A 20,590-nucleotide genomic window follows, 5' to 3' on the forward strand; every position below is an offset into this window, starting at 1 on the left:
GCTAGCGACTTTTAAATCGATAAAGGGAACCCTTTTATTTTTGCATTTCCCTCCCCCCGCGCGGCAAGCTTGGCTAACTTTGAACACCGAGGATTATTTTTAGCGGGTTCGAGCACGGTTAAAAATAGATCACGATGAACTTTACCACCGCGAAATCACAACTTCGACCTTAGACGAGACTCTCGCGCAAGATGGTGCACGTATAAGCTGACGGAAACGCGATATCTACATCGATCAGAGCTTACAACAGTCAACTCGACATCAAAGAATTTTGAAGAAAGAAATTCTTTGAAAATTTGATCGCCTTAAACATTTTTACTGCGAACGACATTTTTTTCAGTGGAAAGCACTGTTCTCAACTTACAAAGTTTACACTCTGAAAGTCGATACTTCGATGCGTAGTTTAAAAGAGAAATTACGTTTTGGTACTATTTTCTCGAAGGAACCTTTGCTTCAATGATAAGTAACGCGAAGACTTTTTTGTGTTAAATAATGGTTACCAATTATAAATTGTTAACGAAGCGTTAACTGTTGCATTAAACAATTTATGCGTTTAATTGGGATCTTTGAATGCGCAAGGAATGCAAGTTGCAACGCATTACGTAAAAGATGTGCACAACTGGTTGATGCGCGGGGAACCCTTTCTTCCCTATTTCGCGCGGAGTGGGCGGTCGCTGCAAACAATGAACGAAAGAATCGTCTGGCTATAATGCACGGCCCTAGGTACCAGACGGGACTGACAAGTACCGGGCACGCTAATATAGAAGGAACAATGCGACATCAACGGGAGAGAGTTTTCCAGGGCTCTTGAAACAATTAGCGGCACCGCCGTTAATCTCCCGCTCGACCCTCTCTATGGCGCCAATCTGCGCCAGATTCGCGCGGATTTAAAAAGTTCCGAAACCAATCGAATTACCCCGGCGTTTAGCAAAGCTAATTTCGAACGTGACGAGCAATTTCCAATCGATGTAGGGCTCGAAAAAATAGAGCTTGATCCAGGATATTGCGAAACCTACGACCATACGATGTCCCAAATAATATGGAATCTTTAAAATTACTTGAATGCGCTCTAAAATTACTTGGATGTACTCTAAAATTACTTGAATGCACTTTAAAATTACTTGAATGTGCTCTAAAATTAGTGAAATGCACTTTAAAAATTTCTTACAATGTTAACCTATACGATGGACACACTACTGAAAATTGAAAATGGAATTAACTATGAGTTTAATATGAGATCTTAAAAATTACTGGAATGCATTCTAAAATTATTTGTATGTACTATAAAATTACTTGAATGTACTCTACAATTAATTGAATATACTCTAAAATCACTTACAATGTTTACCTATACGATGGGCATACTACTGAAAGTTATGAATAGAATTAACTACGAGTTTAATCGATCTTAACAAAACTGTATGAACTAGTAAAGTCATCGAACACGTTTGATAATTTTTTATTGACATTCAGAATTGAAAATTGTCTTTGAAATTAGCATAAACTTCGAACGATTTCTTAGGATGTGACACAAGTTTTTCTACAATTTTTTCGCTGACGCTGCGAATCATTTGCATAGGATCCATTCAATCAAAAGTAAGAAACGAGTCGAAGGGACACCCTAGCAAGGTTCTTGGTAATAGGAGGCTGTCTCGGGGAACAGATGGTTCAATTTATTACAGGCTTTAGTTGAGCAATCGGGGCCGATAATTAAACTTCTGAAATTCGCCGGGAGCTCCGAAAAGTGCTCAGCAAGCAGAAACGTTGCTCCCGGTATCAATTACGGGGACAAAAACTTATTAAGGTCGTCAAATATCGATACGAATATCGATTTCCTGCGGCAACGATACTGTCGTTACAAAGTCCATTCGACATCAAATTCCATTTAATATTTCCAACAAACATTTCACGGTTTTCCATCGGGGTATGATGAGTTTGCGTCGTATAGACGAAAATAACCAATAAATCGTCGGGAAAACCAATAAATTACGAAATTAAACAACGCATTTCCATCGATGGAAAGATACGAACACCAATGCGTCCCTGAGCAATTCCGAATTAAATTCAAAGTAATGAAAGAAGAAGCTTCAACGAGCTTTATTTCTTCGTAAACGTTTCGATCACGACATTAGGTTCCGTTACTCTCGAATAGATCTTTCTGATATTGGAATAATTCCTTGATTAATTGTTGAATAGTTCAAAATAAAAACAATGAGATCAGGAAGGTCCTACTAATATCTTCCAACAGAAACGACTTACCTTTACATTACTATCGTTAAGTTTATAACATTATTTATAAATATTACAATTAAAATGATAAATATCAACTATACCGTAGTATAACTAATTCATATTTTTAAATACGTATAAATATATAAACAAAGAAACAAAGTTTATCTATTAAAGCTTCTCATCACTTTGTATTTAACACTAGATTTATGGAACCACGTCAATTTAACGTGTTTCAAATCCCATACTTTGACTTGCAAACCTCATAAATATTATTTGTTAGCCATTTACGTTGATGGATCTACTGATACGAATCTATATCTTAATTAAAAGTAACATCGTGTAATCGATGTTCTAAAATCTAGTATTAAATATGGAATCGAATCGAAATTTCTTTTCGTGGATGGTCATTTGATCGTCGAATAGAAAACAAAAAGAATTGCATGAACTTACCTTTACCGTGCAGCTGCTGTCTGTTCGTGTCCGCGCGTAGGTTTTCCGCAGTGTGAACCAGCTCGTCCAGCTGCGGCTTTTTCTGTTCCAGTTCTCGTAAAACATTCTGCGGAAACCAGACTAGGATCAGTACTTCCCACTTAAAACTTGGAGGACGATTTTAAAATTCCCGGGAACCACGCGCGCGGAGGAACGCTGATGACGTAAATCGAAGAAAGAGGCACTCGCGGTGTCGTTCGTGTTTAATAGCAAACGTGAATCGCAACTTCGATTCTCGGTAGCAGCAAGTAGAACAAGTTGGGAAATTAACGGCTGGCAATTGAAGTCGGGAAACGTCGGTTCGTTGCCAGACAAATGCTGTACAAATTTTCGACGCGTTCGCTGAATATACACGAGCCTCCAAAGGATCGAAATTCTCGAAATTAATCGTTTGCATTCTTAACCCCTTGACGTACGATTTAATTTCAAATAATTTTTCAAACGTGTGCTATTTAATTTTGTTTAAATTTGTTCCTACAAGAAGTGACCACGAGAAAGAATAAATTTGTTACACCAATACCTCGTCAATGTAAAAATATGTTGATTTTAATAGATTTGAAATATTTTAATTTTGTCGAAAAATTTCACACCTTCTCGAATTTTTTTCTCGAAAGTGGATAGGATTTCGGGTGTATGTGTATTCACCAAAAATGATTGTAATTGATCCCTGCAACTAAAAATAATTTTTTTGGGACGATTGGACATTTTTTAATTTTGTTGAAAAATTTCACACATTCTCGAATTTTTTTCTCGAAAGTGGGTAGGATTTCGGGTGTATGACTATTCACCAAAAATTTTTCTAATTGGCCCCTCTAGCTAAAAATAATTTTTTTAGAACGATTTGAAATTTTTCAATTTTCAGGGTGACAGACAGTTATGGTCAGACATTATATTCTCAATAATGAATTTTTTTCTCGAAAGTGCGTAGGATTTCAGGAGTATGTGTATTCACCAAAAATGATTGTAATTGAGTCCCGCAACCGAAAATAATTTTGTCAGAATGATTTGAAATTTTTTAATTTAATTTTTTAATAACTTTTTAATGAAGCCTTAGTCAAGGAATTGATATTCTTGATTTTCGTCTTATTACGACCTGTAGAATCTCCCATTAATATTATTCCCAGGGGTGGTCGAACACCCTGTATAGTACATGCAATATTCATAACTAGCGTGTTGTCTGAGTTTTTTGAGGTCAGATAGTAAGTGTTTGCTTTCGTTGTTGCTTTTGTCTATCGTGCCTAAGGACAAGAAAGTAATATTCAGGATTACCAGACAAACGTTCGGCGAAACCCTCGGGTCGATCACCTGTTTCTGCCTCCGTTGTAGCTGCTTTCTGCTACACGGACCTATCGATCGGCTGTAGGCATTCTAGAAACCGAGCTACCATTTTCGCAGTCCATTGTACCAAGTACGAGTGGCTTTTTCGGGGGATCATTAGCATTTTCTACACGAGATACGTATTATTATTCGTTTCTGTCGTCGCGTATAATCGTATGGGCCATCGAATTACGCGTAACAGCGACCAAACGAAACTTTTGGCTCTATATTTATTAAACGATGCAATGTAAAGGGTTTAATGACGCCGTTAATTGTTTCCGGTGTTACAACGAACGTACCCAGTGTTCAATTATTCGAGACTATTAAAACCATCAACGTGAAATGTGAAACAAACGATAAAGTTTGAACGTGAAATCGCATTAAAAGTAAAGTACCAGACAAACTAGATAACGAAGTTGTATTCTTCTATTGAAACATCAATATCGATTTTGTTTTCATTCATTTTTTCATCGGAAATATAGGATTTTATTTCGAGACGAATTCAGCAAGTTAAATAAGCATTAAAAGTTTCTGAACAATATTTTACATTATTATTACGACTGCTGGGCATTGAATTAACCATTGTTTTCAATTTCAAACCGTGATTCTCATCTGTTGTTTCACATTACAATGCGGAACATGAGTATTTTGTGAAGCAACAGCTGAGCAAATTCGCCGCTATTATTCGCAATAATTTTGCTCTAATGGACTTTATATTGCATCATACTATACGATTAATTAATGCAAATACAGTTCAAAGAAGGGGGAAAAAATATCCCTGGAATCCCAACAACTGACGATAATAAATTATGTGCGTCATAAATTTTAGTTTATCTTCGCGGGTGTTGGTAATTTATCCCGATATTTCGAACCCAGAGAGAGAAAATTGGATTATAAAATATGATAACGCGTAATACGTAATACAAGTTTGTTCAGCTTTATTGACACTTGTCTGTAAAGCTTTCAATTGTCGAATAGAAAATATGTTATCGACAAAAAAAGCGTAAGAAAATGTTGTTCGATAGTAAACGAAGAATGAACGAAAATATGATTAAATATTTGTTCCGTGACTTTTTCATAATTCGGAAACGAAAACTATTTGACACCCCTGTTGCGTGTATAGCATGATTGCTGAAACACGCAGTATAACGGTCGTTCGCCTTTCATTAAAAGGCTGATCGCTCGCGTGAAAAATTACGCAAGAAGAGCGGTGCTATGTACTTTCATTATGCCTCGTTCGTATAACACATTTATCGCACGCTGCACCGTAGCCGTGAAAATGTTTGCCGAACCGGAGATTCCAAGCGGATTACGAAAACAATAACCGTGTTAAGTCTTGCTAATCTACAGCAGCCCGAGATAAAAGGACATCCGAACGACTGGCTCCTTCTCACCCGACTACACCGAATCCTAATCCCATTCTCGCGCTCGCCTAACGATCGAATTAATTTTCCTAAAGTCGACTAACCGTGAAACGCGTTCGCCGCCCTTTCTTCGTTTTCCACGCCGCTGTTCGCTTCGTTTTATTGCATCTCTTCGATCACGACAACGGTAAACGACCAGACGAATCGATGCAGTCTAGCAAAAATTAATATCAAAGATCAACACGAACACGGTTTTTCCTTCCGCGAGTATGCAAGATAATAAGTTTTGATTGTTGAGAATCTTGAGCAACAGATGACGATAGTTCGATGAGCCGTTCGGTCATAATAATCGATTAATTTTCTAATAAAAATAACCATTGTTTTCTTGTTAATTAACGTATCGAAAATGCATATTTAATTAGCGAAAAATTTATGTTTTTTTTATTTTTCGATAATTAGGGGATCAGAATTTCACACAAATGAGAAATAGTATACAGGGTGTTCGGCCACCCCTGGGAAAACTTTTAATGGGAGATTGTAGAGGTAAAAATAAGACAAAAATCAAGAATATCAATTTCTTGACTGAGGCTTCATTAAAAAGTTATTAAAAAATTAAATTAAAAAATTGTAAATCATTCTGAAAAAATTATTTTTGGTTGCAGGAGTCAATTACAATCATTTTTGGTGAATAGACATACCCCTGAAATCCTGCCTACTTTCGAGAAAAAAATTTGAGTAGATACTGAAATTTTTAGACGAAATTAAAAAATATCAAATCATTCTGAAAAAATTATTTTTAGTTACAGGGGTCAATTACAAGCATTTTTTGTGAATAGACATACCCTCGAAATCCTAACCATTTTCGAGAAAAAAATTCCTTACCAAAAATGTAATTTGAGGCCAGAAATATCACTCCAAAATTTCATGCGTATCTTTAAAACTTCATAACTTCTGAACGGATTGGACGATTTTAATGTTTAAAAAAGCAAACAACACGTATTTTGGCGTAGAATATGTAGAAATTGCAAAAATATTCGAAAAGTTGGTCCTTAACCCCGCAAAATGAGAACAACCCCATAAAAATGTTCCAATTTTCAAACAGCCATAACTCCTACAATTGTGAATATATTTCAATGAAACTTTTTTCTGGAGTAGAGCTCATGGGTACCTACAAAAAAGTATTAGACAACTTTTCTGTAGAGCGTCAAAAAAAATGATTAAAAAACGAAAACGATTTTTTAAGGAAAATCGACAGGGGGTAGGTGCCTAAATTTTTCGGCCAAAAAAAAAATTTCAAATCGTTTAAAAAAAATTATTTTTCGTTTTAGGGTTCAATTACAATCATTTTTGGTGAATACACATACACCCGAAATCCTACCCACTTTCGAGAAAAAAATTCGAGAAGGTGTGAAATTTTTCGACAAAATTAAAAAATTTCAAATCGTTCTAAAAAAATTATATTTAGTAGTAGGAGTCAATTACAATAATTTTTGGTCAGTAGACATACCCTCGAAATCCTGCCCACTTTCCAGAAAAAAATTCAGTACGTTGTGGAATTTTATACGTTAATAACTTTTTAACGAAGCCTCCATCAACAAATTAGTATTCTTGATTTTCGTCTTATTTTGGCCTCTAGAATCTCCCATTAAAATTTTTCCCAGGGCTGGCCGAACACCCTGTATAAAACTTGCATACAATATTTCAAAATTTTCTGAATGTTGGATCAATGGACAAAAAGTGAAAATTTTGAATGCAACATCTATTCTCTTGAACACTAGTCGATATAAATTTTCTTACAATTTGTAAAGGCATACCTTAATGTATAAATAATACAATCTAATAATTCCTTTTTACTACAGGGAAAAAAAATATGTGTAAATTTATCCTGAAAAGTTCTGCTTTCCAAAATCAAAGTTTTGGGACACAATGTTGAAATATTGGATATTAAAAATTATTAAAATTAACCTATCCCACTTTTTGAGTCTATTAGTTAAAATTACCTTTACATCAGCCATTATTTTACTTTGGTTTATGTTTTGAAATACTCTCAGAGATCCTGCCAAACAGAGAAATAACTTTTCCTGATAACTAAATCCCTCTTCCACCCAGAGTCGTTCTCTTCAGCTTTTCAATATACGTCAATGTTTGTCGAGACACAGCGTGAGAGAAATATTCTTTTTCGTCGAGACCACCGGCACAAACATTCTTAAGAAATTTCAGATCCGATCGTCTCTTCTTTTAATCCCGTTCCATACGGTCGCACAAACGAAGTTATTTATAAGCCTCTCGTGTAATCGATCGTGCGTTACTTCCGTGTCACCGACGGCTCGGAAACGGAGTATACGGGGTGTCCCATTAGAAATATAGTTTTAATATTTTCGTTAACAAATCGACTGATAAACAGATTTCATCAAAATTTTTTCGTGCATCGCCATAAACTTGAATATTTTTTAAATAAAAGCATTCAAAAAATGAACATTAAAATAATATCGCACCGAAATAAATGTTTACTTTTATACTCAAATAATTACTGGAATAACAACAAATTTTCGAATTTAAATTTAACTGCTTATCACAGTCAAAATTAAATAAAATAACAATTTTACTAGAAACTCTAATAACTGTTACTCAATATGAATGAATCAACTGGAATAAAAAATTTCTTGAAAATAATTTATTTGTATCTCGAATAAAATACAGTTACTTTTCTTATGTTATTTATAAAATAAGAAGAAGAGTATTTCCAATAATTTACGCGAGTTCGGGACTCGATAGGTTAAGAAGTGATTCTAGGGAGACACTCTATATACGCGCCGCTCAAGAAGGTTCAACGAGACGTTGCACGAAAATATGAAATACCGAGGCATCCAACGATATAATGTATGATGATGCATCGCATCGTTATGGAAATACGAATTTAAATACGAATATTTCGCGTGGGCGCAATATAATGGGGACTTCGTCACGTGTGAAACGAACTTTGTTAATGCAAAGTGAAAACAGTGGCCAGGTTTATGAGAGAAAAGGTGACAAGGAGGAATACATTAGGATTTTACGTAAAAATATCCGCTGAAAAGTCGTTGCAATATTACCGTAATAACGTTAATTCTTGCTACGAATATGAAACAGTCGTAATTTTATTCTCACGCCGAGAATATTAATCGATCTTGATGAAAAGTTTCAGGTTTGAGGTGCAATACAAAAAAAAATAAAGAACACGTATTACTTTTAAACACAGTTCAGCAAAATTAAGATACGAATTTATTCTGTAACAGATTCATCCCTCTGGGGCTATTCTCCAAACAAGTGGAAGCTGATGAACATTGGCAATTAACAGACAATTGAAATACAGCAGACCAACGTTTAATTACTAGCATATTGATACAATTACTAGTCCATTATGAAATGATATTTCAAGAGATAAATTACAGTAGTAGATTATGATAAAATAACACCAAAACAAACACTCACTCGATAGATCAAGAGAAATGAATACTACTGATATAATGTTTCGAGTCTGTATGAATAATTGATTCATAATAATAGTCGACAAAGGGTTGTAACAAGAAACAATAAATTGCAATTTTCTGGAATGTAACAAATAACGAATAAATCTATCGTCATCTTATTAGTCTGAAACAGAAGAGGTAAGATCGTAGAATTTTAAATTTTATTTAACACGTAGTTGAATTTTCTATTTACATTTATATTAGGTCGTTAAATTTTAGTTGAAATTTTGTTTCTCGAATATTAGCTGTTTTGTCGCAACCAGACTCATCCATAAACATTAATTTTGCAGAAGAAAAAACAATTCCTCGTTTGAATGTAAAATACAACCGACGAAAAACCAGACACGATTTTTTAATTTAAAAAACTCGATAGCAGAAACGAAATTATTGAGAAAGCAAATGTCGATGGTGTCGTGTTTACACAAGTTTGAAGACGATTTCAACAGTTAAAGACCGATGTTTTTGCAACACCAGTAAACAATTTTATTAAATTTTTATTATTCGCCGATTCATTCTTCTACAGTTGAATCAAAACCAATTAAGTTTACACACGTTTGGAAACGATTTCAGCGATTCAAGAGCGGTGATTTTAACATAGAAGACAAGAAATACATTGGAAGAAACGAACGTGCCAAACCACTAAAAAATTCTCATTATTCACCGTCAAATCGATTCATTCTTCTACGGTCGGATCAAAATCAGTTAAGTTTGCACACGTTTGAAAACGATTTTAGCGATTCATGACTGGTGATTTTAACATAGAAGACAAGAAATACATTGGAAGAAGCGAACGTGCCAAACCACTAAAAAATTCTCGTTATTCACCGTCAAATCAATTTATTCTTCTACAGTCGGATCAAAATCAGTTAAGTTTGCACACGTTTGAAAACGATTTTAGCGATTCATGACCGGTGATTTTAACATAGAAATGAATTAAAAGAAACGAACGTGCAAAACAACTAAAAAATTTTATCAAACTCTCATTATTCACCGTCAAACCGATTCATACTCCAAGAGTAGGATCAAAATCAGTTAACACTACGATAATCGATCCTTAGAATCCCGCTACTTTTCGCGACCACAGAATCGTCAGTTCTCTTTCGCGTTAAATTCGCTTAATTCGTTCCGCACAGATACCTTCCAATTGGATATCTTTCGGTACTTTTCCGAACAAAAGGGATTTCGATAGCGTTGAATCATCGGGTGTAACCGTAGATAGGAGCGCGTTAACCGAGCACTACGCTTCGATTCATTCAAAAACGCAAGGGCCAATAGGCTGTCCTATCCTCGTTCTCTGACTATCGGAAACCCCCGTAGGATCCGATCCGTTGAAACAGGAGCCACGGGAATTTCAATAGACGCTCGTTGCACTCCGAACGATGTCGTTCGGCCTGGAAAAGTGATATCCGGAACGCCTAGCGTCGCGTCCATTTTAATCCGCCCAGTCAACGGACTCGCCGAGAGTCCTCCGACGTTCTTTTTTCTTCTTCGTCGAGGCTTTGCGCGGACAAGCAGCACGACAAAAACATAATCTTGACTAATGTTCGCAAAAATGGAAACAGAACTTTGTAATCCGCTTCCGTCGATCCCAGCGATCGTACTCAGATTTGCCTCCTTCGAACGAAAATTATTGCTCGTCGATGGCATGCAACGAGGGTGATTAAAAACTTTGCGAAACGGGCAATTATTTTTTGTAGGGTTAGATAAACTTATCGAAGCCTCAGCAATTTAAAAAAAAATCAAATGATAATTACGATTATGTTTTTGGAGTTTTATTACCTCATTATGGGTGTTAATTTGTGACTCTTCCAGTCGTATCGAGAATAAAACTGAGAACCGGTATCAATCAGTACACTCTGATCCGACAAGTACATTATATTTGTGTGTTTCTACTGTTCCATAATTAACGTTCAATTTGACGTAATTGGAACTTGCATGATCTATGAACGTTCGGTCCCGTGAGATATTTATAGCATTCGTTACGATAAAGGTACTGTACAGAAATAGCTTCTAAAACGGACGCTTCAGAGATAAAACAGAACTCGCTTACATTATAATATCGGCTTATCCGAGTGCTTCTTGCATACTTATTGCAATTAGCGTGGAATTGCTCTGCATTCGATAAATTACACTTTATTCTTTTATGCATCGTTTTTACTCTTCCACTTTGTTCCTTCTTCTAGAGGTTTTGAAACAATTTTGTAATTCAAAGTAGATTCATTAACGAAAAATATGCATTCTTTTTTATAAATCCAAAGGATACCAATATTTTAGACGAGAAAAATAATATATAATTTAAACATTTTCTATATAGCAGACGAACTTTTTTTTGCTTAGAGTTAGATTCATACATTTATGAAAAATAAGCAGTTCAAAGACTAGTATAACTCTTGTGATCCACACAGAGTAACGATGCATACTGTTTCGGATAAATGGAGAATAATTAACGTGTAATCAGTACATCAGATTCTGCTTTGTCTAATCTAACGCGAGAATATAAACTAACCGCGATAACGTTTGACCAGTAGTTCGACGCTCTCCTTCAAAAGTATCGCGGTTTGTGGCGAACACCTATATCCGACTTCTTCATCGCTTAATCAGGCTAATGCAAACGCAAACAGTATTGCCTTAGTTTTCACCAAGAATACCGTTACGAGATCGCGATCCTAAGTAAATTGTACTTCGCTTCACGGAGCATTAAAAAATTGTGGAAAGCTAAGATAATAAAATTTCCTATGTAACTACTGCTTTTGATCGAAAATTCTGATATTACATTTTGACCAACTCGATAGAATGATAGTTTGGAAAGAGTTCAACAATATCGCGTACAATGATACGAAACTGGATCGTCGAGTGAAGTTTACGAAGTGTATCGACGGTGCAAAGAGCAATCTCTTAACGATCTATTTTCTTCTCTCGCTCTCTCTGTAACTTGAGTTTCGCTCGAATAATCACGCTGGGCAAAGTCGACGTTTACGTCTTTTCCGTCGAATCCAATTAAAAGGTAATTGAAAAGAAGGGGAAAGCTGTCTTATCACAAACGATCCTCGTCTTTGCTAAGAATTCGCTGTACCCTATGGACGGAAGATAAATTGCCGGTTAAAGTCACCTTCGCCTAGCGGCTCGAATAACTTTTCCAACTATGAAATATTCCCTCATAAGCGACACGACGCGTCTCACCCCCCCCCCCCCCCTCCCGGTAATACCGTTCATTACCGGAAGGGTGGCGAGGTAACCGTTGTAAAGTATGGAAACTTACTCGATCGGTTCATGCATTATTCAATACGACGTTCCTGAAAACATACATACTGTGTCCATCCCCTGATTTCTTATGCCGCATCCATAGCGACGCGAATCCACTATTTTTCCAAGTGTCGCTGGATGAAGCAACACTCGCGACGATCGAGCAAAACTGTTCGAACGTCTTATCGAAGACAAAAGACTTTTCTCGTCGAGAAGAAGAAACAAATTAACGAGACTGTTTAGCAACAAAACAAGAATTAAAGTTGCTTTCTTCTTAGGTATCAATTTTTTGTGTTTATGAAAATAAATTACGACTGAAAAATGATTCTATCCAACCTTATGATCACTGTATCTACCTACGAGAATACATGAAACAAATATAGTGGAAATTAGGTTCACTTTTATTCCTCTTTTGTCAAGCAACTTTCTTGTGCAAAAATCTATGTTTAAAAAATTATTTAGCTACTACTTACAAAACTATTGGTCTCTGAAATTTTATTTTTCGATATCGATAATTCGATTTAAATCCTTCAAGAGGCCATGCTGGGTTTTTTTCAGGGAACTCACCCGTCATTTTGCAATAATTAATCGTCGTGGTATCGATGAAAATTGAATTAACTACTAACTTTAAACTTCATAATTTAAATAAAGAAATAAGAAACGCGAGTAAAATATTGCAAATTTTATAACCTGTTCCCAACTTCGCAACTTACTATTAAATTTATCGAGGACAGGACTGTGGTCTTGAAAACTCAGGAAGTACATTCTTGAATCTTGTCAATGATAAATAATTTTTTGATTTATTTGCACCATTTATTGGATCGCTAAAATCGTGCACCAGAAATGGTACCAGGCGAACGTCTCGACTATGAAACAATACGTTTTTCCTAGCACGAGTGATCCAGTCCACCATTTTTATTCGATACTTCGCGTGGGTCGTAACACACGCATCGCGAGATTGTGGGTCGTAATTCATACGAGTGGACTAAATAAAACGACGCGTCACAAATTTTGGGGAACAGAAGTGTAATTTACAGGACTGTCTTGACCGACTATAAATGATCCTGGCTTTCCTGAAAATTTACGACGCGCGACCATCTCTATAGTATTCCTCTACGCGATGTTTCCGATCATCTTCGTAAAACGCGCCTGCGTTAGAACACGACACTCGAATTGAGACAAGCAAATTCAAATTATACAGAGTACCCCGTTTAAATCCAGGGGAATATCCTTGAAACTCTTGGTTTAACATGTTTCTTTCTATCGTCTAAAACAGATAAGTTATTGAAGTGGTTGGTGGTTTTTTATTAAATTACAAATTTCATGCTCGTCAATTTCAGAATATCGAACAGCACGAACGTATGGGACGACCTAATACTATACTTGGAAATTATTACAATATAATAAAACAGACCTTTATTTCAAGATATATTTGACTGGCATCGCATTATCATTGACGTTTATTGAAAAAAGAAAGCAACGCCATCCTTTGTACATAATTAATATGCCGTAGCAGGTCATCACACACCGTATGAGTTAGTCGAATCCTTACCTTTGTACAGACACCAACTAAATACAGAGCAGTATTCATTATACATTGTATTCATAATCAACAATTCGTACCTCCAAAAGTAAAGCAATAACCAACAGTGCTTGAAAAAATTTGTATACCACAAGTCTCGAATAAACATCGTATAAAGTTTAAATTTGGTACTTCCGATAGTTTCTTTAAAAATAAGAGGATTCAAACTAGGCAAATCCCTCTAAACGAGCATTTTATTATCCAAAGTACGCTCCGGTGAGCTCCGCGCAACCGCATCAAGTGCCTTTAACAACCCCATGGATTTATCGTCGATTAATGCAAATCAGGTTCGGGTTAACAACGCTCGGAGAAAATATACGACGCCCCGAGGTTCGTTTCTATTCCAGTTATTCGCTGGCGGAACTAACGATCGCGGGGTTGCGAAAGTAACGAGACACGCTCGGAACGTGGCATAAGGAAGTTGCATTACGCGATACGCGGCCGACAAAAAGCGCCACGAGTCCGGACGGACGGGACGTTGCTTTTACGGAAACCCCGGTACAGAGAGACGGGAAAGAAAACGGGAGAAAGAGAGTCGCGAGACGGGAGACAGAGAATGTACGCGAGATAGAGAAAGAGAGAGGGAAGAGGAGGTTCTAAGAAAGGAGCAAAAGAAAGCGGAATTACGGCGCAACAAAGGATATCCCTCTAAACCGACCTAACGTCTTCAGCGAGGAAAAAAACTCGACGATGTATCCAGGGGTGGTTTTTGGTAAGATCTTCGCTAACGTCGTTAATTTTCTTTTCTATTTGCCTGGTGAAACGGTTCGCCGCGACTATCCTTGCAAAGGGTACGCGAGGGACGTCAAAGGGTAGCGCGGAGAGCGTTGTTATTGCATCGCAGCGAGTAAAGAAGCGAGAGGAGTAGAGGAAAAAAAAGAACGAAATTATTGGACAACGGGACCGTGAGATTCTTCCTGGGGAGGAACGCGTGCATCCTCGGACAATATTCGTGTGAAATTCGTTTTACGAGCATCAAAGGGAACGCTCCTCTCGTTTCAACTCAATCCGGCTTGAAACGACGATGACTCCGTCGAACCAGGAAAGATTGCGGCCACGGCTCTCGATTGTCTCCTTCGGTTCGAGGAGATTAGGAGCAACGAGGAAACGAGTTATCGAACAACAGAGCAAACTCGAAAGCGCAGTACGTGGAACGTTTTATGGGATTGGTAAAAGAGTCTCCTCGTAAGACGACTGGAAAAGGGCTAAGAAATCAGGACCGTACAGTCGCTGCGAAAAGTTTCTCTACTATGGATGTATCGTTTTTTCATGAATTTTTATTTCTATAGCGCCTAGAGTTTCTACAAGAAAAAAAAATGCAAAATTCCTGTAACACTTGAAAATATGTTTACCCTCTCAAGCATCGTTTTTGATTTTTTGATGTTAGCTATTGAATCACTAATTTTTTGAACAGCATGAGAATACTAGAACTGAACACGATTGAAATTGTACAATTGACATTTTCCTATATGTGGTCTTGATTGATCTTGAATACAGTCTAAACACGACCTTGGCGTGTTCAGATTCAAAGAAAAATACGAAAAAGAGTAAATTTTCCTGAAAGCTATAGTATCTAGAATGTTTTAATTTTTCCTAGTAACACTTTCCAAAGCAGTAACTGGTAAAAATCGTACAACTGAGAAGAAAATGATTCTTCGTGTAAAAATATATTGAAAATAGAGAATTGCATGTCTTCGTGCGAAGTATTAATTCTGAGAAATTCAATTCAGAAAATTCGTGGACTCCAAGTGTGATTTAGAACACCTTGAACTCCACGTCTGACCATTATTCGTTTTTTCTACTTGCAGTTATAAATATTCACATTAGTATAGCATAGAACTATAATATTTTCGTCGATCTTACTATCCTCTAACTAATTAGGACTTAATAAACCAGATAGCATCATAACTTTATCAATATTTAACAATTGCAGCAATACTGTACGACACGTCTGACCATATCTGTCAATTTCTACTTACAAATGTAAATATTCATGGCAGTATAGTGTAATACAATTATTTTTTCGTCGATCTTACTATCATCTAACTAATTAGAACTTTGTAAACCGAATAGTATCATAACTCTGTCAATATTTAACAATTGCAACAGTACTGTATGGTACATCTGACCATATCTGTTCATTTCTACTTACAGTTGCAAATACTGACCGCCGTACAGTATAATACTATCATTTTAGTCCATCTATTGTGCAGATGTGGAAACCTATGAATTGGTGCAGCATAATTTAGGATATCGACAAGAAGCTATTGGTACCCAATGGTTATAAGGGACACGTGGCTATAGAGCTCCTTAATCCCGCCAGTCAAGCGATTTATGACGTCGAGTATACACACCATAAGCGATCGAACAACCAGATATCCCAGGGAACAAACTGTTCTTCGTTCATTAAACAAACATTAAAGAGATTTTAATCGACGCGCTTTAAACAAGGATGAAAATTAATTTCCCAAATACGAAAAAATGGCTACCAAATGGAAACGACCGTCTATTAAAAATCGTATAAACCTCCAAACAGATTACGAGCCGAAAAAAAAAAATTATGTTCTCTGTATTTTGTCACTTATCGAGCTATCCTGGCGCAAGAAACTCGGTCGTTCGAATCGTTCGGAAAGAAAAACCGCGAACTACGCGAACAGAATCGATTCGCCAACAGAGCAATTAAACTCGGTGTACTCCGGAAGCGTAGTGCAGTTTCTCATAAACCCAATATTGTCCCGAGGATTCTCTGCGGGCATCGGAGACCGCGAGACCGGTAAACGCGAAGCGGCAGACGGCGGTTCCGCGCGCGACGGCTACGATTTTTAATTACATCCATTTGACTAAACGCAAAGGAAAGCGGAAAAAAGGAAGAAAACGGCTGGCAAGTTTACGAGTTGCCGGTTAATATTAAGCCCTCCTCCCCGGTAATTCCACCCTTTCTTTTTGCCCACTTGTCGCCGAGGTAGAGTCTCGCGGCAACTAGGCGAGCGATAAATTTCTGTTTCCGTCACAGTCATTAACTCCGTTAAATGCGAGCAAATATTAGTACGGGGGCGGGCGTGAATCTCGTGCCGCCGCCTCGTCGTTGAAACCACCCCCATTCAACGGCAGAGGTCGTCTTCTATGTTTCGTAGGCATTTCCCGCCAGTCCTTTTTGCATCTACTTACGTTGAACCGATGCTGCAGAGTGCCGGAGCACACGACGGTGCTCCAAGTGCTCGGTCTTGGCTCTTTTCGATCCATCGCGCCGAAACTCGTATCCCGTACCGTAGTTAAACGCGTTTCCCTCTTCTTTTTCCCTCGACCGAAAAGGGTAGTTTCGCAGTCAGGGCTGTTCGCATTCATCGCACTAATATTTGTTCAGGTTCCTTCGTAACTCATACACTTCGGCTCTCCGAGCACCGTCCGACGGGAATCTACACCCATTCGTTCCGTGTTTCGCGCACCGCGGACACACAACCACTCGAACGTAGGACATCCCCTGCTTTCGACTCTTTCGTTCTCGTTTCAGTAAACGTATGTAGAATTATTGAACAACCGCTGTTACAAAGGATTTTTCACGCAAGCTGGGAGGAAAAAATAGTCCTGGGAGGATTAAATTCTCATTCACCAGGAGCACTATTTTTATTTTTGAATCGAATCACTTCCTCGGTCTATGTAACAAATATTAGGTTGGGGAAAAAGAAATCCATTATTTCTCACTTAGATGGCTGTAGTGATATCTCGTAAAGTATTGACCAAACAAATTTAGACTTGTGGTCGTTGGAAAAGTAGCATTTCGTACTAAAAAATTCTTTTACAGTTTTTTGACTGGTCGATTCAATTGTGAGTTATATGGTGTAAAAGATGGAAGTTAACAAAGAGAAAATTCGGCATATTTTACAATTTTGCTTTGATGAAGACGAAAATACAAGCCAGAAGGCTGAAATTGTGAATTGTGTTTGTGGTCCCGATAGTGTCACAGTCAATGTTGAATTCAAAATTGATTCAAAAAGAAGTTTGATGTTTGGATGCGACACGAATTGATTAATTTTTGAAATTTATATTAAATAAAGTCTTGAAATAAACGTGAAAATAATGGATTTCTTTTCCCCCAACCTAATATATTCAAATGAATTGTAATTTAAAGAGTAACGAAACATATAAACTGTAATCTTTTTGATAAATTTTTTATCATCAATATTTAAAAATCTGTAGCAACCCTTCGCTATTATAAAACCTCGAAGAAAATGTTTTCAACTTCCCAGTGACCACTATACAAAAATGATTATAATCTATCCTGAAATTTTTCACGCGTGTCTACCGCAATGCTCTTAAAAATGTCTCGATCGTTGGTCGTCCTCTTTCCCACAAATCTGAGGACAGATTTGGAGGGGGTAGATCGCGTGGCGCGACGAGTTCCTGAAAAGCGTGTTCAACGTATCGCGAGTACTCGCGTCTGGAACCTGGCGCACGTGAAATCCCTTTCGTCGTGCAGGTAATCTTCGATAATCGATATTTTGTCTGCGCCGCTTCGCAACGCAAAACAAGCAGTCTACCATGGTGGCCAAAAATATAAAACCACCCCCTACGTAGTATGATTTTTGCCTCGACAGTGCTCATCAGTTCGTTGGGCGGTAAAATCATTGTTAACGTGGAAAAAGATGCTACAAATACGAGAGATGAATTAGTTTCGACCCTGAAATACTATAGCAGCCTACTTGCACCCTCCCCTGATCGCTAACAAACTAAAAAATTGTCTTATATTTACTACATAATTTCATGTAAAATAAAATTATAAAAAGCAATTGCTATATTGAATGTAATTAATTTTGTTTATATCCATCAATTAAAAGAACTGTCTTATATTAATTAAAATCGCCGGTGTTGTATTCTAATTTATGTTTTAGAAATAAATTAATTTTATATTGTACATTCGATTGAAATTTAGCACGAATTAATTTTGTATCGCGAGTAAAATTTAGTTCAAAGTTGTTTTTTTGCTCCCTTATTTGTAGCACCCTTTACACATTAGTGAAATACTGTAAGCAACAAACAATTAGCCGTTACCAAGGGACCAGCGATGTTCGAGAAAGGGTTGAAGTCAAACCGGCCAGAGAAGACAAACGACCACAAAAAAAGAATAGGAGAGCCACGTGCAACGAATCGAGGCAAGCTTTTGAAATCAACATCTCAAGGAAGCCAATTTGCAGACGGCTTTTAAATGTAAATTTTTAGCTCAGAGTAGCGGTACCAAAACCCTTGTTCTAGGAGGGGAACATACTGAGGCCTGAACCACAGTTTTGTTCTTCGACTAACCCAACAACATGACGAGGATACGAGAAATAAACGAAAAAAATGTTACAAAGTTCCTTTTTGTCCCCCCAAAGAATAAGAACTTGCGATGAAAAATATAGGTTTACATGTCTGTTTATTACTCGTTGTTTCTACTTGCAAATGAATTTTTAAAAATTACATTATATTTGTTTTTGTTGATTTAGCTTGTCTTAATTTACCATCTTATGACAGATTAAATTTTGTTATAACTATTAATACAATCAACGAAATGGGAGCTTTGTAAAGGGTTGTCTCAATCCCTAAATACAATAATTCGTATCTTACTTTAAGTATTTCTTATATCTTTGTATATTAAATGCATTCTGTAGTTTTTAGAGAATTAAAATTTCCCATAAAGGTATAAACATTTGGAGTCCAGTTATAACAAATAATATCATCGTCGACACTTACAAATACCAGCATAAATAGAAATAACGAGTAACGAACAGGCACAAATGTTCATCGTAGGTTGTCCAAAAAAGAAGTACAATAGTTTCCATATTTTCGACGTAAAGTAGCCATACTTGTATCACCGAGCACTTTAAATTTCTACAAAAAAGAAACAGCAAAAAAATGAGTTTATGACCACGGAAATAACGTATCGTATTTTACAACTAAGTATAGGAGTAGACAAAATTAAATTACGCGAACAGTGGAGGGTTTATATTTTTATCCACTGCAGTATTCTAACGATAATTCTTGTGCCTTTTAGTCGAGTATCTTGTTGCTCGTTTCGCGCGTAATTCCGTCCAGAAACGTAAATCGTGAAATATGCCCGTACGAAAGCGTAACCATAACGTTCGAACAAAGAGATCCTCTGACGGCGTTACGCAGGAAGGGATTCGAAGTGACGAGACGTCAAACCACCAACTGTCAGCCTGTCAATCTACGCGCGCCTCCGTGGGACCAACCGAGGCGGCGGATAATGCGGCATGCCACAATGTCAAAACTCCTAAATGAGCAATGACAAGGCCGGTGTTGGGGCGTGAAATACACACAACTTCCACTCCGCGTAATTATGTAATTAGGAACGAATTTACTGTAATCGTAGCGTCGATTCGAGCCTCTGTTCCGCGCTAAACGAGGACGAGTCAGCATCCAAACGGCGACAAACCCAAGATACTTCGAAATTCCGAGTTCGATATTGTTCGAATAATTGGGAATCAATATTTATGAAACGCTTATTAAGCTTTTCTGGCCGAGCGATTAATCTGGATAATTATTCGTCGTTCGATCGGCGTTGCTTGGCTATCCGTTGGCCGAGAATTTGCGGATATTTGTTGCAGTTTGACCGATGCTTGCGCAGTTTCTCTGAATGAATAATTTATCAGACGATCGTTCGTTGTACGATAGATATTATTTCATCTTAATAATTATGCGAAAGAGAGACTAGATATACAAGAGAATGTCTGAACTGTGTGTACGTGTAACGGAATTGAGAAAATAGTAATTTTTAATACTCTTGTTATTACTTATCTACTAGCGCGGAACACCATATTCTGTTCCTTAAAAAACAGTAGGGAATTTGTTGGGAAAAC

At 37.1% G+C, this 20,590-nt stretch overlaps 1 protein-coding gene across 7 annotated transcripts in view; it reads right to left on the reverse strand.

Annotated features, from left to right (window-relative positions):
* LOC143342394 (dystrophin, isoforms A/C/F/G/H) overlaps window positions 1-20,590 on the reverse strand; it is a 655,322-nt gene that overhangs the window by 509,477 nt on the left and 125,255 nt on the right. For all 7 annotated transcript variants that reach the window (XM_076766217.1, XM_076766218.1, XM_076766213.1 and 4 more), the window contains one exon: window positions 2,683-2,788. In XM_076766217.1, the coding sequence (XP_076622332.1) occupies window positions 2,683-2,788 (106 nt within the window). The remainder of the gene's footprint in view (window positions 1-2,682; window positions 2,789-20,590) is intronic.

This window comes from Colletes latitarsis, chromosome 6, assembly GCF_051014445.1.
Source record: "Colletes latitarsis isolate SP2378_abdomen chromosome 6, iyColLati1, whole genome shotgun sequence".
NCBI lineage: Eukaryota > Metazoa > Arthropoda > Insecta > Hymenoptera > Colletidae > Colletes > Colletes latitarsis.